The sequence below is a fragment of the Macrobrachium nipponense genome, chromosome 46 (assembly GCF_015104395.2).
Source record: "Macrobrachium nipponense isolate FS-2020 chromosome 46, ASM1510439v2, whole genome shotgun sequence".
Lineage (NCBI taxonomy): Eukaryota > Metazoa > Arthropoda > Malacostraca > Decapoda > Palaemonidae > Macrobrachium > Macrobrachium nipponense.
In genome coordinates, this window is record NC_061106.1 from 3306816 (window position 1) to 3319745 (window position 12930).

At 37.2% G+C, this 12930-nt stretch overlaps 1 protein-coding gene across 1 annotated transcript in view; it reads right to left on the bottom strand.

Moving 5' to 3' along the window:
- The window catches only part of LOC135214728 (uncharacterized), a 768750-nt gene that overhangs the window by 505217 nt on the left and 250603 nt on the right, over positions 1 to 12930 (bottom strand). The window contains exon 2 of the mRNA XM_064249066.1: positions 3040 to 3955. Within this exon, the coding sequence (XP_064105136.1) occupies positions 3040 to 3955 (916 nt within the window). The remainder of the gene's footprint in view (positions 1 to 3039; positions 3956 to 12930) is intronic.

Genomic DNA, 12930 nt, shown 5'->3' on the forward strand with positions numbered 1-12930 from the left:
AAAACCTGAAGTCTAAGGAAATCAGGAACTCAATCTCTGCAACCATCCTTGAAAGGGTTTAACTGATAGCAAGAAAATTACAGTGGAAATGTGAAGAGCTCTCAGAGTAGTCTAGCAACTTTGTAAGATAGTCAATAAAGTTAGTCATCGCCCATTCCTATTGGGGCTGAAGTTGGACTTGAGTGCCACTGGGAGTGTCACTGTTCACCTCAGGAACCTCAAAAACAATGGATTAGACACTAATAGCTGTCATTTTCTGTTATTTTCATATGTCATCCACTTCCCACTCCCTTCTCACCCCGCTTCCTATCGGGGATAAACTTGGACTTAAAGGGTGTCAGAAGTCTCACTATTATTCTCAGCGACCTTGAAAACTACGGATTAGACACTAATATTTGTCATTTCCGGTTTTTTTACGCCCCACTCCCACCCCTTCTCAATCCCTATCAGGGCTGAACAAGGACTTAAAGGACATCAGGACCGTTACTATTCATCCCAGCGGCCTCGAAAACTATGGGTTAGACACTAATACTTCTTATTTTCAGTTAATTATACATGCCACCCCCTTCCCATTCCTTTTCACACCCCCCTCCCTATTAGGAGCTGAACTTGGACTTGAAGGGGTTCGGGAGTGTCACTATTCATCTCAGCGACCTCGAAAACTATGGATTAGACACTGATATTAGTCATTTTCAGTCATTTTTATGTCCCCCCATTTCACCAACCCCACTACTGGGGCTGAACTTGGATTTGAAGGGCATCAGGAGTGTCATTATTAATCTCAGTGACCTCAATAGCTATGGATTAAACACTGATATCTGTCGTTTACAGTTATTTTTATTTTCACCCCTTTCCCAACCCCCTCCCCACAGCTGTCCCCCTTTGGTGCCAGTGATATTCTACCACAGTATTCTTTCCCTAATGCTAATTTATATGTATACCAAATTTAGTTGAAATAGCTCAATGCACGTAAAAGTGCATGTGGCACAAACACACACACACATACATACATACATACATACTACTCATACATACTACATACATACATACATACATACATACATATATACATCCATCCATTTATATACATATAGATTATTTTTATATATAGATATATATATATATATATATATATATATATATATATATATATATATATATATAATTAAAAATCTTCCATGAAGGCAACTGCAGTGTTCATATGGAATAATACACACACAACCACACCCATCACCCACACACAACACACACACACACACAACACTATATATATATATATATATATATATATATATATATATATATATATATATATCATGTGCACAAAACTAATTCTTCTTGGCCTTCGACCTCACACTCCACATGTACTTATTATACAGGCTAAATACGAAGTCTCTGCCTCACAAAGTTCAAAACTTATGGCCAAGGTGGTATTCCTGTCAGCCTTTGACTTCTAGCTGATCTTGAACTTGAGCTACTCTGTCTGCACATCGACATCACCGGCAGATTATGCATGCCAAATATACATAGTCCCTATCTCGTATGTTACACAAGTTACGGTCAAACCTTTAACGTTACGTATGACCTTTCCGCTTGTATTTGTGTCTATGTACATTTTCATGATACTTTAAACAACTTTTTTACATTTATTTGAAAAAGAATAGAGTACCTTCTACCTTCCATCCACTTGTCTGGCAAGTCTCGCCGCCTTTTCGATCAATACATAAAAAGTCAATATATACATGAAAAGTCAATACATGAACAGTCAATACATGAACAGCCCCTGCAGCTAACAATGTTGCATCACTCTTCTGATAAGAGTGAACCATGAAATTTTAAAATCAAGGAACCTTTTACGTCATTCATCAATAAGAAGTTGCATCACTTTAGAAGATATTTTGGCCGAGGTAGCTGGGCAACACTCCACCCAAAGTTATTATCATTATTAGAAGTCGCCCGAACCATTAGCCAACACTTCTGTCTAGGTACTTTTGCGCTAATACCTAAGCATATGATATACTGTGCAAGCAAATCTAAGTACTTAGCATCATAAGACACATCATCTTTGCAATGGCATTCTCAAATTATCTAGTAGTAGCTACAACTCGTTTACAATAATGTGCCCGTGGCGAATTCTAAACCAAGAGACCATCAAACACGGAACACAATCATGAAGTAAAGGACTATTTTTAAGCATGCAACACAAAACTATCACGGCAGCTTAAAGTTCACCAAGAGAAGCGGTACATAAGGTACGGGGATTTTGCGCATTAATTCCAGTTAAGTGAGCGCATAACTCGCATGCATGCATCTCAAGCAAGTTGTTACAGAAGCATGAAAAAAAAACACTGCAAGTAAGTTTAGCCTCATGCCACATCATCGTTACATGACGGATGATCAGCTAACACGTTGCAGTCAGGCAAACATGCACAACTAACCTTGACTTCCAACTGAACTGTTAATAACAAAACTACGAAATACCGATGTTAACTTTTACTTACCAAATCTAGACAGGTTACGAGTGATAGAGCCCCTCCTCTATAGAAAAAGAGATGACGAAAGTGGAAATGAAGTTATTGATCAGTTAGATCACAAAAGCAATAGTCCATTCGGCCAACACACCCAAGTCCGATTGTAGTATATAATATACTTCTTTCCTTTAAGTGAGCTGTTTTCTCGCCAAAGTCAATTTTGATACTATCTTCGAAACTCTCTCTCTCTCTCTCTCTCTCTCTCTCTCTCTCTCTCTCTCTCTCTCTCTCTCTCTCTCTCTCTCTCTGGGAGGAGACAGAGAGGGGGAGAGAGAAAGAGAGAGAGAGAACTTTGGGTCGAAATGCCTTTGTTATAGAAATAAATGAAGTACGAAAATAAAGCAGTAGGTTAGACTTCACTAATTTTACGAGATCAGACACAAGCAAAGAGATGTTAACCTATGGCTGACAAACTGAAATTGTTAGTTTCCAACTAGGTCTACGAAATCACTTTGGGGGGAAAATGATGTTGGCGACAGAGGAGGGACTTTTGCTTTTGAGGCCTTACCTTGCGGACTGTGGGTCTCAGGAGCTTCAGTGGTGGTCGGGGGCAGGAAATCCACCAGATCGAGGTACAGGGGCGAATCTTCCTGCACGTCCTCCGTGTAGGTAATCATTGTTTCATTGCCAACCCTGAAATGCCCGCGGTCCGTGCGATTTGTTGGAGGCCGTACAGCAGCAGCCTCCTCCTCCTCCTCCTCGACCTCCTCCTCCTTCTCCCCCAGCCCTTCCCCTCGGGATGCCCCTTCTGCACTCTCAGCTTTTTTTGATTTATCCTCTTTAGCGCTGAGTAAATCGGCTCCCCCTTCCCAAGCCTCTTCTCCTCCTCCCTTCTTTTTATGTCCAGCCTTGTCTCTTTCTTTCGCCCCTTTTCTTCGGTCACTTTTACTTCCGGCTTTTCTGTTTCCTCCTTTCTCCCGCCTTCTCTCACCAGATCTTTTGCTCTCTTTCCGATTGTCTCCCAAGGACTCGTCCACCGATTCTTCTTTTTCTACTTCCGACTCTCGTCTTTCGCCAGACTGACTACCAGCATCTGTTTCCAGTAGTTCTCGATCTCCTTCTCCATCTCCACCTTGGTCTCCTCCTCCTCCTCCTCCCAGGACTTTCCCAAACTCCATCTGGACTACGCTGTCAATTACCTTTTCGTCGAGCCTTTCCAGCCGGAGGAGCGTTTCGACTTCGTCATCGACGGTGGTCGGGGGAGACTCACCTTGCGACTGAGGAGCAGTAGCGGCAGCAGAGGGAAACGGAACAATAAGCAGCAGCAGCAGCAGGAGGAGGGGTAACGCGAGTTGTAGTGATATTCCCGAAGATATTCTCGCGTGAGGAACTGCCCATCCTCCACCCCCCATGATCCCCCATCCTCCTCCCCCTCCTCCTCCTCCTCCTCGGCCTCCACCACGCGCTGAAGGGTGCCACACCTCCTGTCAAGTAAACAATGATTTTCGATCAATAAACAGACTCTGATCCGTCAATAAATATATCATAGGCCTACTCATAGTACACAGCTCAGCACACAAACTTACAAGATAAACTTTTCTGCACAGCATCTTCAACAAGGACGTACAGACACACACGCACAAAATGCTTCTTGCTCTGAAAAGAAGTGGGTCAGTAAGTGTACCTTTCTGCTTTTCAATAAGTACTCTGAGATGAGGCTGCTAGCCCCTTGCCTTTAGCTAGAACACACCACAGCCGACTAGCTACAGGTGCTACTTCATTGAAAAAAAAAAAAAACTCTGTGAAAGTGAACAGAGCATAAGGTCCATAATGATCGCCCAATTTCTTGATTTAATTGCACTTTGGATACCAGATGGTTAATTGTCGAAAAGTTAAAAATCAAAGCGATAATCCAGGATAATCGGAGATCACACGGTCACAATCTAAAACAGACTTAACCATAAGAGAAACGGAAGCTTAGTCATACAAAGTCCCAAAACTGATTATATTAATTTTGCTGCTTACATTTACCTACAACTTTTTAAATTATGAAGGCATCGAGTTTAAACAAACCAAGACTTAAATTTAGAATATTTCCATATTTGATTTGATGAAACAAGATTCAATGATATTCCTTTTAACTGTGTCGCTACACGGCATTAAGGACCTTGCCTGACTCCAGTTAATAGGATGATCTAAATCTCTCATACATGTGAACGATGGATTCGATATTTGATAAGTTCTCACTGAATAATGGTGCTGTTGGATTCGTTGTGAAAGTGATTTTCCAGTTTGTTCGTAATATAATTTATCACATTTTTTATACAAGGTATTTCATATATACAGCCAAAAACATCTTTAGGATAATATTTTATTACTAAACTCGCAACATTATTATTACTGGAAACAACATTTATGTTGAAAAGGTTTAAAATTCCAGGAATTTCTATAAACCTTTCATCATAGGGTAATTTGAGAATGTTATGTTTACTAAATTCAAGTTTGTCATTAGTTAAATACAATGTGCTTCTGGTTCTTTTCCTTGGGTATTTAAGTTTCGAGGGAATATCATAAATAGTTTTAATCTCAGCATCAATATATATATATATATATATATATATATATATATATATATATATATATATATATATATGTATGTATGTATGTATGTATGTATGTGTATGATATGGTTGTACATATGTGTATACGTACTATCTATGAGGCGTGCTCGGTCTCCTGTATTTGTGTAGAACAATTATATGCCTACTGTGCATTTCAGGGCCGTGTCTACTTGATTTTACTCAATAAAATCTCACCAAAGCATGGGATATCTAATAGCTATTTGAAGCCACGGCCTAACTGGCAAAAATATGCAATGATGTATAATGTTGAAAACTAAGGCACTTATCAGTGTAAATCAAAGAAATTTAAAGGGAACTTAGCTAAACTTAGTAAGCACCCAAAGAGAGGCTAGTTGTGACGTAAACTATGACATCAGACGTAATACAAGGGTTCCCAGTAGTTCAGACGTAATACAAGGGTTCCCAGTAGTATGATAATGATCGTGGAAACATAAATATTTAACCCTCTTGTACAATAAGTATTAAAGGAAAGGCTAGACAAATCATTATTGAGTATGATGACAATACTATGGTTTCCACTGGTGATACCACTGGTAATGAATAAGAATTTGGTGTATATTCATATGACAATATTATAGCAAAGGAGTCTGGTACATCCACATATGGCAATTTTAGTATTTGTACAATTTTACGTTGACTATAGGAATACATTGAAATTATAACAATTTCTATTTACCCTTTCACAACCAGCTATACAAAACCTTTGGAATTGGTGAAACACAATCATATTGAAATGAAAATACGATTATTTAGAGACGATATGGCGAGGGCAGCCGATCATTCATAGGTCAAACCCAAGTTATACGTGATGGCTGCTTCACCTATGGCAAGCCTAGTAAATTGTCCTCGTGGCCTCAAGACTGTTTTCGTGTTGTGTGTTTTTGCAGTATGAAATAAAGAAAAGAATTTCATGTGACGTATGCTAAAAAAATTACCGGGGAAGTGGTTAACAAGGCGATACACAAGCACCAAACGATTTAGACAAAAGGGACAAAGGTGACCTATAAGGGGTAATTCTCGAATGACGAGTATATATAAGAAAAAAGAGATATACAAATATTTTGTTTACATCAAGGCATTTCTAACTTTTCAGACCAAGAATAAACAATGGCCATATTTTCTTGACTGATAAACTACCTCACTGACTAGCTGCAACGACTATTTTTAACAACATACCTATTCTACTGACCTCCTTATACATACACACACATGGAACTGTATTACAATATGAATATTCTCATTTGATGCCCATTCCCTTGTTGTACTTTACTTTGGATTTTGAGTTAGTCAAACATTATACGAATTCCATATAATATTGTTACTACTACTTCCAACATCTGAGTCTTCATTCCTAAAGTATATAGGGCCCTATGGGCAGGGTGTCTTGTTAAGTACGTCATACTGCAGCACCAATAAGTGGGAGGCCTTCATTAATGACGTTCTACCTGCCTCTATCTACAAGCACTGTTTATTTAGCTAAGTTTCCCTTTACATTTCTTTCATTTACTCAAATAAGTGCCTTCATTATCAACATTAGACATCACTGCATATTTATGCCAATTGGGCGGTGTCTTGAAATAGCTATATCCCGAATACGATCCATATCCGATGCTTTGGTAAGATTTTATCGACGAAAATCAATTCGACACGGCCCTGAAATGCACAGTAAACTGTTCAAAGTTTAAGCGCTTTATTTAGAGCACGAACATTCATAGCGAAAATCGGTGGATATATATCAAGGTAATCATATATCAACCTACGATGGAAAAATACAAAAATAAAAAACTGTAAAACTAAACAACGAGGAAAGACATCAGTAAGAAAGAAACAAACGTTGGAACGACCATAACACCAACAGCAGCACCACTGCCATGATTATTAAAACAGATAAAAGAGTTGTCTGACATCATAATCTGACATAATGGCGCATTGACTGACGGACCCATTACAAGGACTTCTTATAAAAGAACTCAAGATGAAATGCCGGTCAAAATGAATAATACAGCAAATCTACAATAATTGAGCTGTCAATCTTCTAACGGCTTAAGTATACACAGTTTGCGCAAAACGGTATTTGAGTCAGTTGAGGCGGCTCACAAGCTCATTTGGTTTTTACACGCTTCCAGCGAGATTCAGTTACTCGGCATACATAAGCAACTCATCAAAATGGTACTAAAACATCCATAAGCGCTAGGCGAAGAAGAAAATTAAGTAACCCTTACCAAAAATTAACAATAAAGGGAAATAGAAACGGTGTTTTCGAAAACTCACGATATGAAAGCAAGTATTCCACTCAACATCCCAGATTCTTTATCTGGAGCTTTGTAGAACTCGAAGCTGCATAAGACTTATTCTTTTAAACATGAAGTCTGTGCCTCCTCTTTGCTATTTAGCATACCCACACATGGCCATTCTCATCTCCTTCTTGTCGTCCAGTTAAAGAATCTGCGATCACCATCATTTTTATGCCAGGAGGTAGCTGCATAAAATTCTTTTCGAATTTTCCTAATACGTCGATTCATGCAACGTGTTCCAAGCAGCACGAACTGCAGCCAACTCCCTGACTTGCAACAGTTCGTCGCGATAAAAGACTGCTGTTTGTCTGTCTCCCTCTCCAAGAGACATTCTGATGACGGCCAAGAACAAGTAGGGAACTCCATAGGAACCGATATTCATTTACTGGGCTTAGCGCCATTATTTCTCAAATATGAATGAAGATTGATACAGGTTATGTGTTAGGTTACCTAACCAACTGCCACCATTCTACTTCGCCAAACACGGCCGCACTCATGGTAAGGCAAAATTATATACCCTGTTATCTTTTTCCTTCATTTCTATAAATGCTCTTCTCAACAACAACAACAGCAACAAAAACCACCAGTACGAACCTTCACAATTTTTTTTCTTTTACTCAATGATTCCTGCCGTGTTAATGTATTATCTGAAAAAGGGAGGATTAAATTTAACAAAATAGGATTTCAGTGAACAAACAAACCAAACGGTTTCTACAAGTTGAAATCCTCACTAAAAATAACAGCAGAAATTCGATAACATTTCCTCGAAACAAAAAAAATAAAAGGACAGACTTTAATCTATGCACTGTGAACAATGAAATGTCAGAAACCCCAAAGCGATGAAGCGCGAATCCAAACAAAAGCAAAAGTAATTTGTAGAAATATAGTTTTTTATAGACAAATCGATACAATAAGAGAAGGGAAAGTCCTTCCAAAATCATAACTTTAATCAAAGGAGGAATAACAATGATTAGTTATTCAGGATATATTAAAGGGTAGAATAAAATCCACAAGAACCTGGAGGATCTTCTTTGCAAAGAATTATTCGCAATACATTAAAACTGTATGAATAAATGATATTAATAACACGATTTTTCCCTATCTTTAAAATCAGGAGACGTCCGTATTCCCAGCTTAATGTCCGGAAACTATGACTCACTCAGAAAGCAAGAATAACTTTCTCCGGTGGTTTAACAAGTTATTATGGCAAAAGAGATTTGCAAGGAGTTTTTCTACAACAGACACTCTTTCCTCGATCATGAACATTTAATGATAAGAAATCAATAATAAATAAAAAGAATTCAGAACAAATCTCCAGGTAGTGCAGCATTCTGCAAGAGAATAAAAATGACCTGCTTATTTTCAGGATAAATAAATTTTTTCACTGTATTCAAATGCTTAACTGGTTATCATCGGTACTTATATATCCCAAATCCTCTTGACATATACTCTAAGCAACTATGATAACCAGTCAAGTACTGTCTTTAAGACTTTAACTGGTTATTATCGTTGCTTATATATGTCAAGAGGACTTGGGATATGTAAGTACCGATGATGATCAGTTAAGCACTTGAATACAGTGAACGATTTTATTTTTCCTGAAAATAAGCAGGTCATTTTTTATTCTCTTGTAGAATACTGCACTACCTGGAGATTTGTTCTGGATTCTTTTTGGCCGCTAAAACTATAACACATAAGAAATTTCTCAAATACCATAACTTGCGATAGCAATATTAACAACAGCTATGAATCCTACACCGCACTGGAAAAAAAATATATGCTATGCGTGTATTCCTGTCGGTTACTGAACTACCGAAGTGACCTATCAAAATAAATACACTTAAGGGTCTTCTAATTCAAATCAAGAAGAACGCTTTTATAAGAGTCTGCAGGTCTCATAAAAATACAGAATTATTATAGTGTATTGTTCAATGAAATGTGTGTGAGAGAGAGAGAGAGAGAGAGGAGAGAGAGAGAGAGAGAGAGAGAGAGATGCAAAACTCCATTAAAGAGACATTTCCAAAACCGATGATTCAGCAACAAAGGCTTCATGGGCCGAAGAACAGACGAAGGAGAGAAAGAGACAATTAGCGTCTTCGTTCCGAATCTCAAATCCGGATTAATGATGGGAACAAGGACTACAAGGGAGGGGTAAAAGAAAGAAAGAAAGAAAACCATATCAAATTATAATCCGATAACCAAAATAAGTGGAACCAAAATGAAGTGGCTTATACCTTAATACACATCAAATTATGGACATATATAAAAAAATTATTATAGAATTCAAAATTCTACTACTTTGACTTATCAACTTCCAGTCCAATAAAAGCTCCGTATAAATGTGATAGATGGGAAAATATTTTTGTCCACATGGCGAGATATGAATCGAATTTTTATATAACAGTTTCTAGTCTCAGAGAAGATCTTAAAAAAAAAGGCAGCGTTACTCATGATCGTGCAAAAGTAAAAATGAGCTATATATATAATATAATTAACGTATATATATATATATAGATATAATAGAATATAGATTATATCTATATAGATATATATATAATATATATACTATAGGTAAACAGCAGGGTCCATAAAAAACAAAATCCATGGTTTATTACAAGGAGAAACGTTTCGCACATAAACTCAGTGCATCATCAGTCTGTAAAATTAAAATAATACTCATTACAAATATATTATAAATGACAGTAAAATAAAAATAAAAACATCAAAATATAAAATAAAAATCTTAAGAGCTAACTTTACTTTAAAAAGAAAAATCACAAGAATTTCGTCAGTTTAACAATGTGTTTTTACATTCTTTTCTTTTCCTATCAAATATGTGGATAGTTTTTCACCATACTTCTTTCATCAATTCTAGCCCTTATCTTAACCCCTTCACATATTTCATCTTCAATCAGATTTATTCTGCCTTTAAGTTCCTCTATTTTTTTAAAACCATTGCAGTTAGCAGAATGGATCCAATAATTCCTCCTTAATTCTGCTTTCAGTAAATTTAGTAACCCAAACCTCTCCTGATTAATAGTTTTTGAAACTGACGAAAAAGAGTCTAAGTTGACCTTTTGCATAATTCCACCAATCTAAAAAAGAATTAAATTGTAAATCACCTATTTTTCCTTTCAAATGGCCCCAAAAATGAACAAAGGTTTCCACTGTTATAGTGTCTTAGAATATTTGTATTTAATTATCAATATCCCTTGCCAAAACTAATATCATTGTCCATCTTCATCTTCACCCTAACAGAATTATGATCAGACCAGCTCAGTGGTATATTTTCCGATTCGGTTACATTAATTCTCAGATCTCGTACATATATAACGATCAATCCTAGGGCCATAATTCTAGGGCTGAGAACTAGAAGGGCCAATGTCATAAAACCATGTTTTCAGAAAAACGCATTTAAAATATTGCTTCCTTTATTAAAATTCAGGTAAGTACAGCAAACGAAAGCATTTTTTGTGTAATTGCTAAACTTATAGCCTGGCCATTATAGCACTGAAACACAGATAAATTTCTAGTTTAGTGACGGTCTTAACTACAATCGGCTATTTTTTGACATTGGCCCTTTTAGTTCTCAGCCCTACAATTATGCCTAATATACGTATACTCTATCAAACGATTTGTTAGGAGCCACACATTCTAAGCTGTTAATCATTTTTCAACTTTTGAAGAGCCTCTGAACTAATATAGTTATCATAATTAGAACAATCTCTCTTGCTTATTATACTGTTCCAATCTCCCCCTATGATCACATTTCGTAAATTGTTTCTTAAGTAATACAGCATAACATTTGTCCCAGAAGGGGCATATACATTTATTAATCGGAAATCTGTTTCCTTATGGGTACATTTTACACTGATTATTTGACCTTTACATCCATCTCATGATTCAGAACCTTCACTCTTGACTTTTTATTCAAAAGCATAACAGCTGTGCCTCCCTTCAGCAAGAAAGTTGGATTTAGTATTATATCGCAATGCTTTTCAACATACTCAAGTTGCGATATTTCTTTGGCATTATGTTCTTGCACAAATATGACATCCAAATGAAAAAAATACATAATATCAATCAATTTAATTTGCTTATGACCCATACATAGACCATTAATATTAATAGTTGCTAGATTTAGGTAAGTGAAGGCTCCAAATATAAAAGGGTAAATTTTCATCATTCATCTTCAGAGCTACTTTAGGGTTCCTCGAGCACTGATTTATCTTCATTCATGTTTTGACTCGGAGAGTACACCACTAACCTTGGTCAACCTCAGATGAATGCCCTTGCTTGGTTCGTCACTATGGGTAGCTTGCCACATGCCGTCGTCACTCATGTTTCCAAAATTTAAAACACTATCTATTGTATGTTCGTCATATTCTACAGTACTTCCTTCTTTTGCTTCATGTTCCTGAACTTCACTTTCCACTTCTTCGATTGGCTCCTCTTCATTTTGTACTTGACATAATTGAAAGTCCATTTCTTTTTCAATATCTGCCTCATCAGCCTGGATTTCTGCTTCATCTGTCGAAAAAATGAATCCTTCGTCAAGTGATACAAGGCCTTCCACAAACCCTTCAGCTGCTTCATCGTCTTGTCTCTCATTATGTGTTTCCACTTCGTTCATTTGTTCACCTTCAGTCCTTGTCTCAGTGGACGTTCTCGTGCTTTCATCACTTAGTAAGTCTGAATGAACGTTGCCTACGTCTGCTTCTCCTCTCCTCTCTCTCTCTCTCTCTCTCTCTCTCTCTCTCTCTCTCATTCTGCGACTCTGTTCCATCTTCATGCTCATCGTCCCCTCCGTTACTGTTCACGCTGGGTGAATTCTTTTCATTCCTTTGTATTTCAGGAAAATCACCCTCACTAAAAATGTAATTTCTCTCAGTTAGATTTATATTGCAGTCCTTCACTAGATGGCCTTCTTAGCCACATTTGTAACACGTTCTTCTCTGTCCATTGTAAATAAAGGTTAAATTGTAGCCACCAATATAAATTGATGAAGGGATATTTTGTCTAACCCTCATCTTTGCCGTACGAATGCCACTGAGTAAACAATCCTTCGAAAGGTCCAACTGCATATTTGTTATGCCTTAAGCGTTCTACCTTTCCATTATCAATGATCACGTTATCGTCCATCTCGAAAGGTGCGTTCCTTATTGATACAAATAACACTTGCAAACTTGAATTTACAACTTCCACTGAGTCTGAATTATTTATCTTGATAACCTTATCCTCAAAATTCTTTACATCTATAAATATATCTGTTGAAATCAGTTTTACTACAATCCTATTTCGATTTATATTCTGAACACCTTTTATGTCATTAATTCCTGATTTCATAACCCTGAATAATACATTACCAACCATTTCCATGGTTGCATAAGGTGCTGTAAAATGCAGGCCTATGGAGTCCTTTCTCCTGAGAGCATTTGTAATGTAACCCATCTTAATTAACCTGTTTTATTTGCGGGCTAACTGGCACTACTGTATTTAGCCGGGGGGAAGGAGGTCGTGAGG